This window comes from Apteryx rowi, unplaced genomic scaffold (assembly GCF_003343035.1).
Source record: "Apteryx rowi isolate R43461 unplaced genomic scaffold, aptRow1 scaffold_653, whole genome shotgun sequence".
NCBI lineage: Eukaryota > Metazoa > Chordata > Aves > Apterygiformes > Apterygidae > Apteryx > Apteryx rowi.
This window is the reverse complement of record NW_020450931.1, coordinates 1-19,970: the sequence shown is the minus strand read 5'-3', so window position 1 is coordinate 19,970 and position 19,970 is coordinate 1. Positions and strand designations below refer to the sequence as shown.

Sequence of the window (19,970 nt, the reverse complement as noted above, 5' to 3'; positions counted from 1 at the left end):
CTATGCTCAATACTATCCCCTTACAAGTGCAAACTCTTGTGTTTTGCAATAACTGATGTATGGATGTGCTGGTTAGGACAGTGAGCTCCATGAACTGAGCTAGCATAAGTGCCTGTGTAGTAGTGCAGAACAAAGTGACAGACTGGGGATGAGGGAAACGTTTGGGAAGCAGCAGAAGGGCGCTGAACTGCCTGCACTAGGGTTAAGAACAGTGACAGAACAAAAGTAACTGGAAGCTGGAAACCACTTCAAGGAAGGCTCTCTGTTCTTAACTGACAGTGCAAATAACTACTTGTAAGATTTACTCCTGACTTGACTAGGTACATTGTAGAAAACTAGTCTTCCATTTACTATAGACTAGCACAGATGCATCTTATACCCTGATTGCTGCTGATCTTTGTCTAAAGAATTTGAAAGCTGACCTCTGACATGTTTAATTAATCTTCTTTCCTGTGTTTTTTGAGTCATATGCGGAGTTGCCCTTGAAAAGGCATAGAAGCTGCAGCACAAAACAACGTAGGCTTTCATGCTATTTGGTGAATGTATATATAAAAGCAGTGGGCTGTAGAGAGATTGTAGGCTTGTTCATGGTAAGACAGCTGTGGACAGGGAATACCAAGGTGCCATAATAGCTGGAAAAATCTCATGTAATCTTACCACCAGGGCCAGCATGGTGACCAAACTGGGGAGGGAGGTTGTTTTGTTTTTTATTTTGGCATGGCTGCCAAGTCTTCTGGTGATAACTGCTGCTGATTTGGTTTGCGGAAGATTTGGAAGAGGACTTGTTTTTTCCTCTGCTAATAGGTTGCATCTATTCTAGGCTGTTGAGGGCTTACTGGATGCCACAAGTGGGGCCGATGCTGACCTTCTGCTTCGCTATCGTGAGTGTCATCTGCTTGTGCTGAAGGCTCTGCAGGATGGCCGTGCATATGGATCTCCGTGGTGTAACAAACAAATTACTAGGTCAGTTAGGAGACAATTGATATACTGATGTAGCTTCACTCATCTGTTGGGAATTATTGTGTTATTACAAATCATTTGCCTTGTTAGTATTTTGCACTGCTGCATCATGTAATTTGGGCAGGTCAAAAATAACTTTTTTCGTGTTAAAAGTAATTAGACCCTCTGATAATGCTGCTTCATCCTAGAATGAGATAGGAAACTTTCATGGGATGAAGCATTAAGGATGCTCTGGCTTCCTCATTTTATAGAGGATCTCTCTGCTTGCTGTCACAAACTTGCGTGATATGATGTGTCTGTAGCAGAAACCCTAATGCTTTAACTAGACGGATATGCCACTTTGTCCTTGGAAGAGAGGCTTCTTATTCTGAACAAACTGAAGCTCTTGAAGGGCTGTTGTGACCAGTGGTGCAGGGCAACAAATGCTTGAGGCGGGTGACTGTTCCTAAACTCTAGCATTACCTTAGAGAACACTCCAAAATAAGTTTCTTTTGGAGTCAAGTAACAAACCTGTTAGTTGCACAGTTTCTGAAGTGTTAAATTTGAGTTATTTCCCTTAAAATGTGTAGCTAAGTTTTAAGTACATATGAAAAGAAGTCCAATTCTTCTAGGTGCCTGATTGAATGCAGGGATGAGTACAAGTACAATGTAGAAGCAGTGGAGCTGCTAATCCGCAATCACCTTGTTAACATGCAGCAGTATGATCTTCACTTGGCTCAGGTAAAGAGAACTTACTCTTTTGGAGGAGAAAAGTTGTATTCAGTTGAGCAGAAGATTTATACTTGAATTTCATAACCTCGATTGCCTCTTTCATGTTGGCAGTCAATGGAGAATGGCTTGAACTACATGGCAGTGGCATTTGCCATGCAATTGGTAAAGATCCTCTTGGTGGATGAGAGAAGCGTTGCCCACGTAACAGAGGCAGATCTGTTTCACACCATTGAGACGCTCATGAGAATTAACGCTCACTCCAGAGGAAATGCCCCAGAAGGGTGAGATTGAAATACTGTGCAATGTAGTACTTCTCCAATACGATCATTTATGATTTAAATTATTTATGATTGAATGATATGACACTGTGTAATGTGCAGCTTTAAGCTTCCTGTAGGGCTGCAGTCCTATGTTAGATAAAACTGTTCTCTTGTTCCGATGTTGCTCTAATGTAATTACTTTGATTTTATGTCAAATTGTGTGCAGTGCATACGAGTATGCTTAGAGGCAGTTGCAGCATGGTTTTAAACAGAGTGCTTGAGCAGGAAAACCTTTATGCACTGTGTGCCAAAATACCATGGTACTGTGAGAAACTCACCTGAATTCCTGATTTATCTCAAATTTAGGCAATGTTCTTACCCTTTTAAATTTTAAATATGTATGTGTTAATGTATGTTGGCTAACCCAAGTAATTCATCGAATTAGACAATTCTGCCTATTGCTTTAGACAGTTTCCTGTTTAGAGTCTAGAAGGCAGCTATCTGCCAGTCTCACATGGTTTGTGGGTCCACCAGCAGTAAATTGGGCAGTAAATATTGCCACAGCATCTAGAAAGATCTGTGGGGCTTGAGGGTTTCCTGTTACTGAGGTGGAAGCAATTGCTCTTAGGCCTGAGAGATATGGATTGGAGCTTGGAGAACTCTTGTCTCTGTGAGAGCTGCCAGCAACAGGCTAGTGGTGGTGGCAGTAGCTGCTGTCATCACCATCAACTGCTAGTGAGAGGTCCCAAAGCTAAGATCATGTTCTCTGCAGCTGAGGTGGATGGACTGTCCTTGCTGTATTCCTGTTCTAACCCAACTCTCTGGTCTGTTGCATTAGATTACCCCAGTTGATGGAAGTGGTCCGATCAAACTATGAAGCCATGATTGACCGTGCTCATGGAGGTCCCAATTTCATGATGCATTCTGGAATATCCCAAGCCTCTGAGTATGATGACCCACCAGGTCTGAGGGAGAAGGCAGAATATCTACTGAGGGAATGGGTGAACCTCTACCATTCAGCTGCAGCAGGCCGTGACAGTACCAAAGCTTTCTCTGCGTTTGTTGGACAGGTAGAGCTTTTGGAAAGAAAGGTGCTTTTTATTCAACATAAGTAGGGTGTGATGCCCTCCATTTTAAAGCAGTGTTATAACCAGTGTTAGACATCCTTTTGAAACTTTTTCAGGTGTATGACGGTTGCTTATTAAAATTTTCTCTCTTACTTTGTTGGCAGCAAAGAGCTCTATAGRAACCTGTACCCTTCAGCAAATAATGTGCTACTTCAAATACTGTAGCAACAAGCTGTCAGTTCAGGCTCTGATTTTTGGTATAAATCTGGTGGGAAAAGAACTTCAATTGAGATAGTTACGGGGAATAGTTCTGACAAGCTCTGTGTAATGAAGCTTGGCTTTTGTTACTCCCCATCAATAACAGTGAAGGCTCTGACAGCCTGCAAAAGTAAATTGCCAATAGGTAGAGATGCAGGTGAACTGTTTCAGACCACATGAAGAATGGATGCTTTTTTTTAATTGGAACCACTACTGAGTGAGGAAAACATCAAACTTCATTAGCTAAAGTCTGAATTCACACAGCCAGACAACCCTGACATTTCACTCCTGGGCACCTTAACAGGTGTGATGAACAGCGCGCATCTGCCATCCAGGTGTGACTGAGAAAGGAAGTGCACTCCGTAACGCAACATGGTACCGAGTAACCGAGCCTGGTACCGACTCCCTGTGTAATATTTGCAGTCATCTTGTTGAAACAGTATTCATATCAGTTCCGTGACTGCAAGGAAGCCCCCAGTTTAGTCTGTCCGCACGATGCTCTCTTTCAAATTCAGCGCTAATACCACAGAAATGCTACAGAGCTTGCAGCTGCCACCCAAAAGCAGTTCAAGCCCAAATAACACTGGGTGCCTCACTTCTGTGGAAGCTCTTGGGCCAGGAAAAGTTGGAGAGCCCTGATGAGGGAACTCTGTTTTTTGTTTTGTAAGCCGCTACTGAAGAGGTAGTGGCAGTTAAAGTTAATTTTCTTTATACCCCTCTCTTGCTTTGCGCAGATGAATGGATAAGGGAAGCTCTTGTTGACAGGTGTTGCCAGAGGTGCAGTATGGGCTTTCTGTACTCCTTATTTTAATTACAGACAGTGATACAGAAGAATAGATCTGGCTGTGGTTGTCAGCTGCTCCCAAGAACTGTGTGGCTATGCTACCTCTACTGTATCAGCTGTTTAATTGCCGGCCTGGCTCCGAACCCGGACAGGCATAGAGGGGCAGCTTGCACAGCTCGTTCTCCCGAAAAACTGTTGGCACTATTGTCTCCCTTCCCTAATGGAAGGCTTATCCCTGTTAGCTGTAAAATACAACGTGATTCATCTCTTCAGTGTGGCGATGGCAGCAACCCTTCATCTTACTGTAGCTTCTCAAGAACAAGGATTTTTCTGAGCTGGAGAAGAACTGTGGGCAGCTTCTGTGTGGTTCTGGTGCACAGATTTTCATCTAACATTCTTGTGTGCTGCCCTGTAGCCACCTTTCTGTTGGCCTGACTTCTAGTGCTTAGCATCTTTTTTTTTTTTTTTTTTTTTTGCCCTTTTGGAATGTGTTTATGGGTCTCGTGTTAAGCTGACTTTCTGAAAGAGCCTTTAGCCTTATTGATTCGTACTTCACGTGACCTCGCTCTTGATTTTGTACCTTAAAGTATGCTCATAAAGTATGCTTTAGTATGGTGTACTCATAGTGCTGAATGTCCTTTGCACTACTTGACTCTTTGTCAAACCTGTTTGCTCACCTTTTTTAAGTACTTGATCAAATTTGAAATAACTGAAATACATGTAATAAGAGTGTGTGTGTGTGTATATATATATATATGTATATTACTCTTTCCTTACAGGCTACAGATGTGAGTTTTTTAAAGGAGCATTTTTTAATTTCTGCATTAAAAAAGATTTTAATACTGGACTTAGAATGGCCTTACTTTTGGCTGCTTTCATTCAGAAGAGTTGCTTCCTTTCCAGTAATTCCTTAGGACAAGAAGGAGCATTTTACTTAGAAGGCAGATATGTGGCTTCATTTTTTTAAAAGTTGCTCCAGAAATACCAGAAGTTTTCCAAAAGTTAATGATGATGCTATTTATGTAGCTTCATGTTTATGCAGTGGGAGTTCTGAAGTACAATTCCTTATCCAAAAGCAAGAGGCCTYCTGCAGTGTAACTTTAGATTCAGTTTGGCTTTAATATTGTGGTAATGTATCAAAATGAAACCTCATTTTATTTATTTGTTTAAAAACAAAATTAAAAAAAAACAAAAAATAAACCAAACTGCCTTCCCAGAAACCCCAGGCTTTCTTTGCACACTGTCTTCTTGTGAGGAGAATTTACTATCATAATGCATCTTGCTTCTACAGAAGATGCTGCAAAGATGATTTGTAAACCGACTTTCTAAAGTAAGCAAAGGCCACTACTGAGTGGGTAGCTGAACTCTACCCTTCCCAAGAACTTGTGTGCACTGTGTGGGCTCCTAAAGGCCTGACAAATTTGCTCTTGCTTTCCTTCATGCAAGGTCAAGTACTTGTAGCAGAGATAGCTCGCTACCCACATCTCTTGAGAGAGTGGTTAAAGTTAATTCTGCCAGGCAAAGTGGATGCTTTGTAAAGTGTTTGTTTGAAGTAAGCTGTAAAATGAACTTTTCGTATTTGCAGTTCTGAGGGTTTTTCCTTTCCCTGATAGATGCACCAGCAAGGAATCCTGAAAACAGATGACCTGATCACTCGATTTTTTCGTCTTTGCACTGAAATGTGTGTTGAAATCAGTTATCGTGCTCAGGCTGAGCAACAGCATAACCCTGCTGCCAACCCCACTATGATCCGAGCCAAGTGCTACCACAATCTGGATGCCTTTGTGCGACTTATTGCACTACTAGTGAAGCACTCTGGGGAGGCAACCAACACAGTTACAAAGATCAACCTCCTGAACAAGGTTGGGAACTTTTCTGTACCCGTTGTATTTAAAGCACATAATTGGGTGTATCTCTGTTCACATATGTGAAATGTAAACCTTAATGCAGGCTACAGCTACAATATCGTGTAAGGGCTTGAATGGATTGGTCATTGAACAGAAACTGAGCGGAATGTCAGGTTGTCAGGTGGCTTTCTTGCTCATAAAGATTTCATACCAAACACTAGAAACTAGTTCTCCAGGTTGTGCCTTGAAATGAAAAGCAAACAGCTAATGTTTTAAGCTGTGAGAAGGCTGATTTCCTTGATATCTGCCTTGATTTTGTGAGAGCCTATACCCTTAGCTTCTGGCTTCTGGCTAGGTGCTACCTTAAGACCATCCAATACTGCTCACTCAGTTGTTGTGACTGTGGTCCGTAGGACAGGGAGAGTAAAGTATAGTGGTTGGGGGGGGGGGTTACTGATGTAGATTAGAATATTAGTTTACACAACCAACTATTTTCCAGCTTCCAGAACTTCCAGTTCTTACTGGAAGCTACTAATTTTTTTTTTTTTTTGATGGCTAAAATGTTATCTGTGGTCTGACTTGCAAAGTAATTCTTGCTGTCACCCTGAAAGTGTATTGAAATGTGTTAATTTCTTTAGGTTCTTGGTATTGTTGTGGGAGTTCTTCTGCAGGACCACGATGTCCGGCAGAGTGAATTTCAGCAGCTTCCTTACCATCGCATTTTCATCATGTTGCTGTTAGAATTAAATGCTCCTGAGCATGTGCTGGAGACCATCAACTTCCAGACACTCACAGCCTTCTGGTATGTATGTGAGATTGGCCCCCATGCTCATCCTTTCCTGAGAGGATCAGGGGTTTTCATCTAAAAGCTATCTGACTGTTCATTCATGGTGGCTTAATCACATTTGGAATAACTGGTTCTAATGTAGATTGTCCACTTGCTTGTGTTAAGGGAGATCACTGGTAAAACCAAGRTGCTAAAATGCCTTGCTTCTAGGGCTGTGTATGTTTTCCCTCAATGTTATGAAAAGCAGTCTTATTGCTGTGCACTTTTAACCTGCTCTAACTTTTCTTTCAGTAACACATTTCACATCCTGAGGCCTACAAAAGCTCCAGGTTTTGTTTATGCCTGGCTGGAACTGATCTCCCATCGGATATTTATTGCAAGAATGCTGGCACATACACCACAGCAGAAGGTGTGGCTGCAGTTTATCTTTCCTAAATTAAAAAGCTCACACGGAAGGGTGCTTATCTGGTGTGATGCTGTTTCACATCTCTTGAAGTGCACTAGTAGCATGGCTGTTCTGTTTGTGTTGCCTTCCATATTCACAGTAACCTAACTGCATGGAGGAGAGTCTTTGTGTCAAACTATTGAAGATGGGGTGACTGGAAATTAATAAACATGCCTTTGTCAAAGTTTTAGAGCTGTAGTCTAGACAGGATTACTGTCATCACAGTATGGCATGCTTAATGTTCTGAAAACACACCTATAACATATGATGTGCAACTGAAGCCCTTGGAACTGGAACTGTGCTGCAATCACTGATAGAGCTAGCAGTAGAACTCACTCTCGATACAGGCTCAGATGAAGACCACTCTAGTGATGGCTTTGAACTTTGCTCACCTGCTGTTTTTTCTTCTTGACAGGGTTGGCCTATGTATGCCCAGTTATTGATCGATCTTTTCAAGTACTTGGCTCCTTTTCTTAGAAATGTGGAACTCACCAAACCTATGCAAATTCTTTACAAGGTAAAAAATGCACATGATCTAGTAGATGCTATTTCCAGCAGAACTCTTCTGAAAGTAGAGGTGGATTAAAGTGGCAAAACTTGTTCTGGTAACAGAATATGATTTACTGTTCTTTTACAGTCTATTTCTATATGTTAGAATTAAATGCAAGTCTGTGGGACAGACACGGACTCTGCCTTACTACATTAATTTCTTCCTCTTAGTCTTAATCATGTGACAAGGAAGGATATCTTTGCAAGCTCTTGGACAGTTTCAGCAGGAACAGTTAGGAGCGTCTTTATATTACAGCCACTGTTTCTCCTTTTGCAGGGCACCCTGCGAGTGTTGCTGGTCTTGTTGCATGATTTCCCAGAATTTCTTTGTGACTACCACTATGGGTTCTGTGATGTGATCCCCCCTAACTGTATTCAGCTAAGGAACCTTATCCTGAGTGCCTTCCCACGGAACATGAGGCTTCCAGACCCTTTCACCCCCAACCTGAAGGTAGGACTTTTGTGAGACTGAGATTGATAATAGGAGATCGACCGTCCTGAAGCCAGCCTCTTGCATACTGAGGAGAGACTTTGAGAAGTGTTAATACTATCTAACTAAATCCTTGGGCATATACCAGTCTTGTAATTGTGGAATGACTGCTGCAGGGCCAACTTTCTCATGCTTCTTTGACATTGTCCTGTATTTCTTGATTGCATGAACTGTGCTGGGCAACAGAAGCGAAGCTGTAATACTCATTCAGTTAGCTCTTGTTGAGCTGTTCTTGACTTGTTCAGATGTTTGTTCTTTGTAAAACTACCAAACTGTGGTGAGTTCAGATTGGGAGATGGTGACTGAACTCCCCCATGGCCTTCCCTCTTGAATTCCTTAGCCTCTACCCTCAATTCTTTGAGACAGTCCTCATCTACCACAGTTTGCACGTAAAAGAAGAGAACGGTTTATTCTGAAGCCTGAGAAAGATCTAGTTTCTTCCTTACTGCTGGTAGGAAAAAGCTGTCAACAGCAGTAGCTGATGTAATATCACTTACAGATCTGCTTTTGCACTTTGCTCCTTTTTTAAGATCACAGGTTACTTACTGTTTAGTTGACTGGGTTTTCTCTTGGCAGGTGGACATGCTGAGTGAGATTAATATTGCTCCACGGATACTTACGAATTTCACTGGAGTGATGCCACCTCAGTTCAAGAAAGACTTGGATTCCTATCTCAAAACCCGTTCTCCTGTCACTTTCTTGTCTGACTTGCGCAGCAACCTACAGGTGAGTGGCTGGTTCCTGAGGGTGCTGAATACAAACAGTCTGAGACAAATGATCTTATCGGCTGAGTCGCCCTCCTTTCTTGTGGGAAGTATGTTGATGTATAGTAAGCACATGTTCTAGACAGTAGAAAAGCCTCTGAAAATGCACCTTTCTCTGAATATTTCTTCTCCCAGGGTCTAGCAGGACACTAAGTCTCTGTGCTAAGTAGTTTCATCAAGGTGTAGGGGGAGCGTAAGGAAATGGGAATGTTGACTTTGGCAACCCTGAAGTGATCTAATTTAAAAGCAGTTAGTTTTATCTACAAGTTGTCTTAAGGGCTGACCCAGAGCTGCCAAATCTTGTAGTGAAAATACCTCTTTGCAAACCTTAGGTAGAGAAGACTAGTCAGAGCTGATGGCATCAAGCTCACTTTTCTGTCCCCTACCACAGGGGGGGTGATGAATTGTCTGTGGCTTCCATCATACAACTCTAGCACTGTTTACCCAGGACGTATCTGAGACTCAACATGTTTTAGTGTACTTGACTGCAGTTTTTCAGAATCTGATTAAATTTTGTTTCCAAGTAAACTTATGGTTGCTATTTCTTGCAAGCTGTGTATCTACATGCTGATGCTTCAGGGGGGGAAAAAAAAAAATTAGCTAAAGCCCAGTTCAGAGTTATTGGTCAACTGCATGTATTTAGTATTCAGGATTGAGGTTGGACTTTCTCAGGAAAATTATTTACAATAGGCATTCACGCGGGTAGCGTGTTTTCAACCAGTCTGTGGTACCACTGGTGAATTCAGATGCACAGACCTGATTGTTTTCAGTAGGGAGTGCAGAAGTTGTCTGTCAGGTCTTTCAATACTTTGCTGGTACTTTTGGGTATATACCCATAATATTACAAAATGGCAAATGCCAAGATGAACTTGTGGACTAAGTGTGTTGCTTTCTGCATAATCGAGAAGAAATCTGAAAGCTGTGTTGTACAAATCTGCACCTTAGATTGCTGAATGAATATAGAATATTAATACTTCTTTTGTCTTTGCTGTTAGGTATCAAATGAACCTGGCAACCGCTACAACATCCAGCTGATTAATGCACTGGTGCTCTACGTAGGTACTCAAGCTATTGCGCACATTCACAACAAAGGCAGCACGCCCTCCATGAGCACCATCACCCACTCGGCTCACATGGACATCTTCCAGAATTTGGCTGTAGATCTGGACACTGAAGGTGAGCTGGAAACACTTCTAGTATGTGTGATCTCTCACTTAATAGCAGATTGTCTGTTTGAGCTATGAGAAGTACAGAAGATGCGTTTTGTGCAGCTACTAGTGAAGCTGTAGTAAGTAATGCTACATTAGAATATTAAACTCTGAATACAGGAGAAATATTAAAACCAAATGTTTAAAATATGCAAGGGAATGAGAAAACAGTTTAATGAAGAGAAATCAAATTCCTACTGCCCCATCAACTTGGACTGATGATGCTTTTTCATATCTTCAGTTGTTTTTAATTACGTTTTGTGTAGCTGTGTAGGACAGACTCATGAACCTTAATCTTAAGCAGTGCTAGTTGTTTCTTTATTTCTATTTTGTGTGTTTAAGGGAAACCATATGTACTGTACTATTCCTCTTCTGCAGGTCGGTACCTTTTCTTGAATGCAATTGCCAATCAGCTGCGATATCCCAACAGTCACACCCACTACTTCAGTTGCACCATGCTTTACCTGTTTGCAGAGGCCAACACTGAAGCTATCCAGGAGCAGATCACTAGGTGAGAGGGGGAAGGCATTTAACTTGCCTGCATTCAGCTTCTTTTTCTTCCCTGTGTAATTCAGATCTTGAGCTCTAACTGTTCTTACTTTTGGACTTCAGGGTTCTCTTGGAACGACTGATTGTAAATAGGCCTCATCCCTGGGGTCTCCTTATTACTTTCATTGAGCTGATAAAAAATCCAGCGTTTAAGTTCTGGAACCATGAGTTTGTTCACTGTGCTCCGGAGATTGAGAAGTGAGTATAATTTAACTATTAAATCACTAAAACAATACAACTGAAACAGGGGTTGAGTTACACCATGAGTCTTTGGAGCTTCATAGTGGAGGCACCAATTGCTGCAGYAATAAGAGGAAAACATATAACCTGGGGGCAAAATGTAAAGTGATTACTTGAAGTCCAGGAGCTGGCTACTAATTTATTCTCTGTCCATTTGGCTGTACATATACTTTGCTTCCATATAACTTGCTTTTCTGTTTCTATTTTATGAAAGTTAGTGCTGCTCTTGCACAGGAGAGGGTGGCTTTGGAAAATCCCAGGCAGAGCTACTGCCTTACAACAGTGACTGCACAGCCGGCTGGACTTTTATTACTGCTTCTTCACGATAGCATCTGATATAATCATATTTGTTCTTCAGGAAGCAAAGTCATCTGTTTGCCCCAGCAAATCTGAAATTTTTGTGTGAAAGCTTTTGTTCCACTGTGAAGCTTTAGGTTGCAGAGGAGATCTTGGAGATGCATAAATTGTAGTGGAATTGGGAATTGGGCTGCCACCAGTAACTCAGTACAGATGGTTCAGAGCAGCCTCCTACATAATGCGAACAGGTTCCTTCATGGTGGTAGTGCACAGAGATGGTACCTGGCTGTATTTCTTGCTGTGGGGACTGAACTGAGGCCACTGCATTTCTGTGATGAAGTATCCCCCAAAAGATCCRAGTCTGGCCCCTTCACCCAACACAGGACTTGCTAATTCACATGTATTTGGGAGTTTATCCCATCCTGTGGTGGTGGGGATCACGATACATCAGCCCCCCGACGGAGGGTACAGCTAACGCACCTAATGCTGCTTTGCTTCTGTGTTCAGGTTGTTCCAGTCAGTGGCACAGTGCTGTATGGGGCAGAAGCAGGCCCAGCAAGTAATGGAAGGGACTGGTGCCAGTTAGATGAGCCGCATCTTGTATTGTAAGCGTGCCAGCCTGGAGGTCCCCATCCCATCGACTGACAGAAGAATCTGTAAGGCTCTTCCTGACCTTCCCAGCCCCCCAATTGGGTACATGCAACAGACCTTGGGTGAAAGTCTGTGTGGGCACGTTCCAAAGTTTGAAACAAATGTTTGACTTTTGGCCAAAATTCAGAAGATGCTGTGAATATCATTTTGAACTAGTGTAAATACAAGGAACAGAAACGTTTGTCTGGACTTTTGGGTTTGTGCAAACTGTGTAAAGGCAGGTGGGTAACTGGTGCCTGTCCAGCTTGTAATAAAGGGGCAGCTGCTGATGCCAAGCACTTGTCTGGGGCAGACCTCCTTGTCCTGACATTCCCAGACTCCCAAAGAATATTGAAAAGCCAGTTATAATATTATGTAACTTATTTTTTCTTTATGTGGATGGGGGACCTTTAAATCACTAAGTTGTTTTACAAAAAAAGTGGATGTGTTTGGAATATGGGAATACTATGGAATAGGGAAGGGGTGAGGGAGGGATTAAGGTTCAGAGTTGCTTTTTTCCCCCCCACATCAAATGCTGACAGACAGCAAGGGGAGCGGCAGTCGGAGAACGCCTCCTTTCTGTTGGAGAAGATACACCTCAGGCCCTTTGGGAGAGGGTCGGCTGTTTTTAGTAAAGAAACCAGAGACCAGGCCTATAGCTTTTTTTTTCTTTCTTTTTTTTTCTTTTCCTGACACTTGTAAATTTTGGAGGGGGGACTAAACCTAGACCTTCCCCCTGATGGCCACACAGTATAAGTTTGTAAAAATAATAAAAAAAAAAAAAGACCAAAGGACCAATACAGCCCATTTTGTAAGGATTTTGAATGTTTTGTAAAGTATTGGTCCATGTGTTGTATTTTGTAGCCTTTCTAGTTCTTGGGCTTTAGTTCTCCCACTTCTTGTATGTATGCATACTGTAGTTACACATTAAAGTCATGACATGCAGCACGTGCCACTGTGCTTATTCTCTCCAGTTCCATCCTACTTGGCCAGTTGATGTCTTTCAAAGTCTGTTCCACCCACCCCAAACTTGCAGTTTTCCGGTGTGTTTTAGGCGCTGCCTGTTAGGAGGAGTAACAGAGCTTGTTTTGTGGCATGAGGTCAGAGGGAAGAGAGAGAGAAACTTGGTTTGAAACGCAAAAGGAAAGGACTCAATATAGCTTCTTAGGGAGGGAAATATTTTAGTTGCAAGTTCATGAGCASAGTTTGTCTCTGAACGTTGTGGTGGAGAGGAGATGTTATTCTTGCAGCACAGTACTTAAAGTGGAGGATTACAGAGAACAGATAGTAGTCCAGCTTCATTTCTAATGACTTGCTCCCTGCTATACTTTCTTCAACATGAATCTTTGCAAGTTTGCTAGTTAGCTGTGATGAGGCTGGGTGGCTTTAGCATTGCTAATACTCTGAATTGGTTTAGCCTATGCCTTACAACCTAACAGATACCAGGAAAAAGAGCTTCACCGCTTTCTTTTTAGAAAACGTTTCTCGTTTGTTAAATCTAGTTGACTGCTATGGTATGGGTAGAGAGATCGGGATTCCCTTGCTTAGCTATAAGGGACTGCATCTGGCTGTGCCTTTGCATAGAGCCTAAACTAGATCTAGAAGACCACTGAGCCAAATGTGCCAGTGGCCTGTGGCTCAAGGGGAATTTTCCATCTGTTTCTGGGCAGTGTTTCRTTGGTCCCCTCTGTCTAACGGGGCAGGCTCTTGCTTTGTTTCTACAGTTCCCTGGGCCTCGTTTGGCAGGTCAGCAGCTGTGCTGAAGCTGAGCCTTTAAAGTAAGGATTGTTTTGCTTTTGGTGCTGCAACTCTAACTTGCTCTTCCACCTTCATTGGATTAGGCTACAGGGACTTATCGGCAATCAGTCTTTCATCTAGTCCAGATTCTGTGAGGTTTTCTTGATATTTAAATCTAACCAACCACAGGCAGAGCTTATTGACTATAAAGTAGCGTCCTGTCTTAATGACTCCTAATACTGACTATGCTAAGGCTCAAAGGTTTCTTTGGTTCTGTACTAACACTGCTGGATGTAGCTGGTTCCTTCAAGCCTTAAGAACTGTTAGGGTGGGCRTAGAGGAGGGTGGAAGATAGGACTCAGCCAAGATCCCATTAACTTCATACAATGTAGGTTTGGTTGGCAGGATAGAGACTGCTGCACTCTGTATCCTCTCTTAGCAGGTAAGGAACCTGCAACTGAGCTGTTACTCAAGGTAAATAGTGTTTGTGTCAGCTCCACAAGGATTACCAGAGTCCTTGCCACAGCCGAGGCCTTGAGTATAATGCACGTCATGTTTAAGGAGTGAAGGTTAACCTTTCAATCTACTGTATGCCTAGTTTGAAATCTTGTAGCCTTTTGGAGGAAGAGAAGAGCCAAGATGGCAGATTGGACTCTAAACAGCCACTGCATGCTCCGCTGTAAGAACGAAGAAGGGAGAGGGGGGCAGAAAAAAAGTAACCTAGGTAATGTTACAAACACTCTGGCCTCCAGCACTGCGATTAGGGCTGTAGCTGACCTCTTTTATACAAGTGAATAGTCTTGGTCTTGCTTGTTGGCAATACTTTCAACTCTGCAGCAGCAGCATCAGGAAAGATCTTTTTTTAGATGGGACTTTGTACCCTGTTGAAACAGACAGCATTGGCTGAGTAAGAGCTATTGTGTTTATTAAACATAGCTTGGCCTGTAAACCTTCACCATTTTGTCATACAAACTGCTGAAGGGGAAATATTAGCACAGACATGATGAAGAGCAAAGCCTGATTTCAGGGAAGAACTGTATCAGCTGGGGGGTGTATATCCAATGCTTAACCTACAGCAGTTGCAGAACTGTGACAGTGCCACTATATAGCCTATATAAACAGTATGGGCCTGAGAGATTTCTGTGGGGGCCTGAGATATGTAGCATATGTTTTTCACAGAGATAAAAAGAAACCTTGCTCTGCTGACCCTACATGGAAACCAGACAGATGGATGTGCTGGTATAGGTACACTCCTGTACTGCTCACTACTAATGGAGTTCAGGGGAAGAGTGTAGTTTGACATATCCATCTGCCAGATGTTTACTCAGTAAAGTAAGTTACCAGATGTTCTTCTGCCCCTGTTCATCTGGACAAGGAACAGCTCTTGCCTTAAATCACTGATGCTAAGTGAGGGAACAGGCTTGTCATAATGCCAGTGTGTGTCTGTCTTCTGCAAGCAAATATTAGGAGATCTGAGTTTTAATAAATCCTCTAGAGGAAGATTCTGCTCCTGGTGCTGGTTGTGCTCYAGAGCTCTCACTGTATGATAAACAGTTATGGCAGAAGAAATAGTTTGGAGGGGAGAGGGGGGTTAAGTTTTTTCTTTATACAGAGGTAGATAAAAAGCCAGATGCAATGTGAGGGACAAGTAGGCCCAAATTCAATCTTGCTTTTTTCTTGCTGTAGTAGAAGAAACGGCCAAAGGCCCTTTCTGAGCTCAGTTCCAGGCAGTGGATTTGCAGGGGCAGTCAGGTTTCTATTGTATCAGCTCTAGGAGCTGATGCAAGATCCTTTTCTGTCCATAGCGTACATGCAAAGCTTGCTGCTCCCTTCGACTCAGTCTCTCATAAGCCTCCTTATTATTTAGCAAGTCCTGCTCTGCTTTCAAGTCTGACCTGTAGGACTCCAGAGTCAGCAACACACTGTCGTAAAGGAGCTTCTTGCAAGGGTTTTTAAGTCTGGAGAGAGCTTCGTTAGAAAGGATAGAGTTCTCCTCCTCCTCAGTGTCGTCTTCCCAGCCATCTTGCTCCTTATATTCCTGGAATTCTTCTTCTGACATGCACAGCACCTGTAATCACCAGGCAAGGAGACAAGTCACTGGCTGTGYGAGTACATCAGGATTTCCTCCCTAGGGGCGTACAGTCTTAGGGCTGTATGGAACAAGTGAATTATTCCTCAGCTGCAGTAAATGTCAGATGACAAAACAGACTTGGATGCCTAATCACAAGCAACTTGTGGGTCAGGAGAAAGTTGAAACTGCAAACCTGGGTGTTGGAAACGGTCTTAAAGAGCATCTCAACTGCTACCTATAAAGGTGCAAAAACTCTAGAACAGGAGTAGCCATGAAGCCATTCAAGACCGGTACATAAGTGTGTGTGGCTGGCTAGTTTGAGAAAGGAAGAGTAATGCAGTACCTGAAGTCTCAGGGGGCTGGACAGCCACATCCCCTATCACTTCGCATGCAGGACTGTTGGTACCAAACTGCCTTTACATGCTTGTTTCCCTTCAGTTAATAGTTTTGTAGTGTGGCTGTTCAAACCAGCATACAGGTAGCCTGGGTTCTTCCCATCATGTAGTAGCTTTTTCACTGATTGGTAACCTCTCAGCCCTGCTCACCTTCAGGGTCATGGACAGCTCTTCCTCTGTCAGCACCTCATCCCAGCCAAGCACGAAGGCACCTTCCTCCCCAACCATTTCCAGCTGGCATAGGAAGTCCCACTGCTCTGAGACCAGCTGCTGCTCTGCTTCACTTTTGGCACCTGTTTTGAAGACAGGAGCACATCTGTAAACCCAATCCAGCTTCCACTGCTTAACAGGGGGAGATCCCTGACCCCTCCTTTCCCAGAGTGGTTACAAGTGACACTCACGTTGCAGTGCTGCTTTGCGCACTGTCACCATCTGGATGTCAGCTGTGTCATTGGTGTTGCCAGGGTATGGCTCTGCAAAGCCATACATGTGTAGGAGCTGCCAGTTGGCCATCTGTCCGTAGGTGTTGAAGATCTCTTGTCCTTTGCTGATGGGTTGTGTTGTGACCATCCGTAAACATTTCTGCAAGCATAGAGAGAAGAAGGTCTAAGAAAGCTTTGCAATTCTACCAGTCTCAGGAGGATGCTTCTTGGGGCTGTGGTGGTGGCAGCAGAGGCTGCCAGGCCTGCCAGTGATTCAGGCACATGCCATCCCTCATCTATGATCCTAGGGAAAAGCTAACAAGTACTCCTCTATTCATAAAAGTAAGCAAGAAGAGAAACAAGTCTCAAGTCTAGTGCTGCAGCAAAAGCACCTTCAAAGAGGCTCAGATGCCCCAAAACTCCTTCTAGCTAAACCAAGCAAACAGCAGGGGACTATGTATAATAGCCTCATACTAATGAGACCCAGGCCAGGCTCACTTGCTGCTTTCAGCATGGGAGTAGTGCTGTTCTGGCTTCAAACATGGAGAGAGCCTCGCTGCAGCACCAGGCCCAAAGGGCAGCCCTGCCTTGCAACGGACAGGCACCAGACTGTGCTGTGTGCACTGGCTTTGCGCTCACCGGCGCATATTCCAGGTTGGCATTGTGGCTGGCCACGTGATTCAAAATGTCTGCTACTGGCACCATCATTGGAGGGTTGGGCCCCTTCTCATCTTCATCTTCTTCCTCCAGAGGCTCCTGAAAGCTAATACAAGGGAGGTGAAGACAAGCCAGTTTTATATCTTGCAGTACAAAGCAAGCTTCAGCTTTTCTCTAAAAGGCACAAGAACATAAGTAACACAGACTGTGATCATATCGCAGTCTGTGGTGCTACCGCTTGTCCTTCCTCAGCCTTGTATGAGAGCCTGAGACATTCTCCTTGCTCCCCCCATTCACAGCAAAGCCCTCCCATCTCACCTGTAGGCCATGACAAATGCCACCAGTTCCTTGTACAACTCCAGCGTGTGCAGCTTGGGGTCAAAGATGTCAGGGTGGGACTCCATAAAGGGCAGGATGATGGAACTGTACTCCAGGTGGATGTTGACTAGGTCCTTGTCTACTGCTTCTGGGATGCCTGTGCCCTGCAGAAGCCTTGTTCTCTCCTCTTCAGGCCTGTTGCAAGGAAAAAAAGCAAGTTTCTATCTGCTGCAGAGAGAAGCATCTATAAATTCCTCCCTCCTCCAAAATCTGAGCCTTGTGGAGGCTCTACTGATTCCTGTTTTCTGATTACTTTCTGTAGCCAGCTGTGACCCTGTGTAGTGCCTGGGAGGATCCCTCAGGCTGCTGACACTAACAGCCCAGGGCTGGAGTAGAGGAGATGGCAGAATCATCCAGTAAAACCATATCCAACCCCAAAACCAGCAGGGTCAGCAGGGTTGAGCTAAGCTTCCCTTCTCCCTGAACAAAGCCTGGATTCAACTGCCCAATTCACCTACTCCACAGAGCCACTTGGTTTCACTTTACCAGAACATGGGGTGATCCAAGCTCCTGAAGTCCTGCCAGAGCGAGAAATAAGGCTGCCAGTGGGAGTTGCTGGTTGTATATTCATGTAGCAGGGCCAGCAGGAGAGGCACCCAGCCAGACTGGCTCTGCAATGACTCTCGGGCTAAGGAACCAAAGAGGACAGAGCAGGGTTGAATGTACAGTGATTGATCTGGTTTTTGTTCCTTTTCCCTGAGGATGTGGTCTTCCAAGTATCAAAGCCCAGCTCAGCACAAAGGAAAAACATCCCGTTTAACACTCAGTGTCTTAAGCTTAGATCTCTTAAGTCTTGGGTTTGGCCAGACCTTAAACAGAACCAGAAGCTGMCATGCTCTGGAGCTATGGTGCTGAGTGGGTGGATGACCTAGTCCAGCCTCTGTCCCCCCCGACACTGCACTGCAGCCTCGCCTGGGGCTCCACACCTTGAGGAAAGCACAGTCACGTTGGTTGTTGCTACATTGGAGCAATCAGCTTTTCTAACCGTGCTCTTTGCCGGCACAGCTCTGGACTGCCTTGGAAAAGGATGGGGTGCTCAGCTCTCTCCCTACTGTCACTAGGAAAGGGGAAAACACAAGGTTCTCCCAGGCCACCCCCTATCTCTCCTGTTCACTAGCAGCCCTGCAAATTCCTGCTCCCTCTACCTCCAGCAGTCAAGGCACTAGTTCTTCACCAGGACCTTGCTTCCTGCTCCCAAGGTTTTCTGATATCCTGCACAAAGCAGGAGCATTCCCTGGACTTTATCCCAGACCAGTTTTATTCCACTGAAAGGAAAATGGAATAAATGCAAGTATGGTGCTGAGAAAGACAGCAGGCCTGCTTGTAAGTGGAAGATAAAGCAGCCAGACAAGCTCTGACTGCATCCTACCCAGGGTGGGAGCTGAAGCCAGATTCCTCACGTCTCCCCTTGTGCTCACCTTCCTGCAAGAGGGCTTGGATGGAGCTGGTGTACTGGGACAGCAGTGCAGCACGAGGGATGGTGAAGAGGACCTCTCCTACCTGGAGATCCTCAGTGGCCAACATGCCGTAGTCTGCCACGGTGCCTTCCCTGCTCACGCAGACCTTGGGTGAGAGGTAATCTATCAGTGCAGGGAGGGAAGCGTGGGGCAGGCGAGGCTGTGGCTGGACTCTGCACATCGTGGCAGGGAGGGTGTGCGGCACAAACCCAGGCAAGGTTTGGATCACCTTCCCCATCTCCGTGCAGAACACAACAAGGCTCGGGGCCTCCCTGGGGCTGGGTGTCTCCTGCCCTCCCAGCCCCACAGCCAAAGGGGTGCCCAGCTGAGCCCYGCGCTGCCCTACTCACCTTTGGGCTGAGCTCCAAGCCAACCTTCTTGCACCATGCCAGGAAGCCAGAGATGGGATCGACGCTGCCCTTCTCAGCGGTGCTGCTCTCAGCAGCCACCTGCAGGCAGAAATACGGGGTCAAGCACAGGGAGTCTCCAAACGTAAGGAAGAAAGATGGGCAGGAGGGATCCGTGGTGCCTCCACGCAACCGTTTTACAGCTCTAGGGCCAGCCGGTAAGTTCAGTCCGCAGCCTCGGCTTCCCTGGCTGTCACTCAGGTACTATTTCAGCCTCCCCCGTCCCAAACCGCACTGAAAACGGGGGGGAGCGCAGGGCCCTTGCGGTTCCCCCCGCACTGCCCGAGGCGCGGCACTGCTCTGCCCGGCCCCCCCGCCGCGGGCACGGCCGGCCCCGGCGCACCCTGCGGAAGCGCTGAGCGGGGCCGGGGCTCGGGCTCGGCCCCGGGCGCACCCGGGGGGCGGGGCGGGGCGGAGGGGGCCCGCGCCGCTCCGCTACCTTGGGCCGCTTGGCCGCCGACGCCATGGAGCGGCGAACACGTGGTCCGCGCCCACGTGGCCTCACTCGCTCCTTCCGGGAAGAAGCAAGCCCCGCCCCCCCGCGCGCCGTCCGACGGCGGCCGGGGGGGGCCAAGCGCGGGCGCGGAGCAGCGGCCTCCT

The 19,970-nt window shown here is 45.2% G+C and overlaps 2 protein-coding genes across 15 annotated transcripts in view; one reads left to right on the top strand and one right to left on the bottom strand.

Moving 5' to 3' along the window:
* Positions 1-12,791, top strand: part of CNOT1 (CCR4-NOT transcription complex subunit 1) — a 64,721-nt gene extending 51,930 nt beyond the window's left edge. For 7 of the 13 annotated variants that reach the window (XM_026084888.1, XM_026084884.1, XM_026084882.1 and 4 more), the window contains 14 exons: positions 821-963; positions 1,572-1,680; positions 1,783-1,952; positions 2,770-3,022; positions 5,654-5,902; positions 6,526-6,689; positions 6,966-7,083; positions 7,535-7,636; positions 7,946-8,119; positions 8,735-8,884; positions 9,918-10,098; positions 10,509-10,641; positions 10,743-10,877; positions 11,724-12,791. In XM_026084888.1, the coding sequence (XP_025940673.1) occupies positions 821-963; positions 1,572-1,680; positions 1,783-1,952; positions 2,770-3,022; positions 5,654-5,902; positions 6,526-6,689; positions 6,966-7,083; positions 7,535-7,636; positions 7,946-8,119; positions 8,735-8,884; positions 9,918-10,098; positions 10,509-10,641; positions 10,743-10,877; positions 11,724-11,802 (2,160 nt within the window). In that variant the 3' untranslated portion in view covers positions 11,803-12,791. Of the gene's footprint in view, positions 1-820; positions 964-1,571; positions 1,681-1,782; positions 1,953-2,769; positions 3,023-5,653; positions 5,903-6,525; positions 6,690-6,965; positions 7,086-7,534; positions 7,637-7,945; positions 8,120-8,734; positions 8,885-9,917; positions 10,099-10,508; positions 10,642-10,742; positions 10,878-11,723 lie in introns of those variants that run through there. The other 6 variants (XM_026084890.1, XM_026084886.1, XM_026084887.1 and 3 more) reach the window with 3 other exon arrangements.
* SETD6 (SET domain containing 6) lies at positions 12,521-19,847 on the bottom strand. 2 transcript variants are annotated; one of them, XM_026084893.1, is made up of 9 exons: positions 19,810-19,847; positions 19,314-19,412; positions 18,925-19,069; positions 17,993-18,134; positions 17,447-17,641; positions 17,111-17,234; positions 16,451-16,631; positions 16,200-16,342; positions 12,521-15,651 (listed from the first exon to the last, which is right to left on the bottom strand). In XM_026084893.1, the coding sequence occupies exons 1-9, from the start codon at positions 19,834-19,836 to the stop codon at positions 15,340-15,342; spliced, it is 1,368 nt and encodes a 455-aa protein (XP_025940678.1). In that variant the 5' UTR covers positions 19,837-19,847; the 3' UTR covers positions 12,521-15,339. The 2 variants fall into 2 exon arrangements, with proteins under 2 accessions (XP_025940678.1, XP_025940676.1); XM_026084891.1 differs by lacking the exons at positions 19,314-19,412; positions 19,810-19,847 and having other exon boundaries at positions 18,925-19,212.
* Between the last annotated feature and the right edge of the window lie 123 nt (positions 19,848-19,970).

Excerpts from the sequence above, each read along its gene's own strand:
- SETD6 (XM_026084891.1), bottom strand. The coding sequence starts at position 19,201 with ATGGGGAAGGTGATCCAAACCTTGCCTGGGTTTGTGCCGCACACCCTC. Across the intron at positions 17,642-17,992 it reads TTGGATCACCCCATGTTCTG|GCCTGAAGAGGAGAGAACAA; the intron begins GTAAAGTGAAAC and ends TCCTTGCAACAG. Across the intron at positions 16,343-16,450 it reads GCGCAAAGCAGCACTGCAAC|GTGCCAAAAGTGAAGCAGAG; the intron begins GTGAGTGTCACT and ends TCTTCAAAACAG.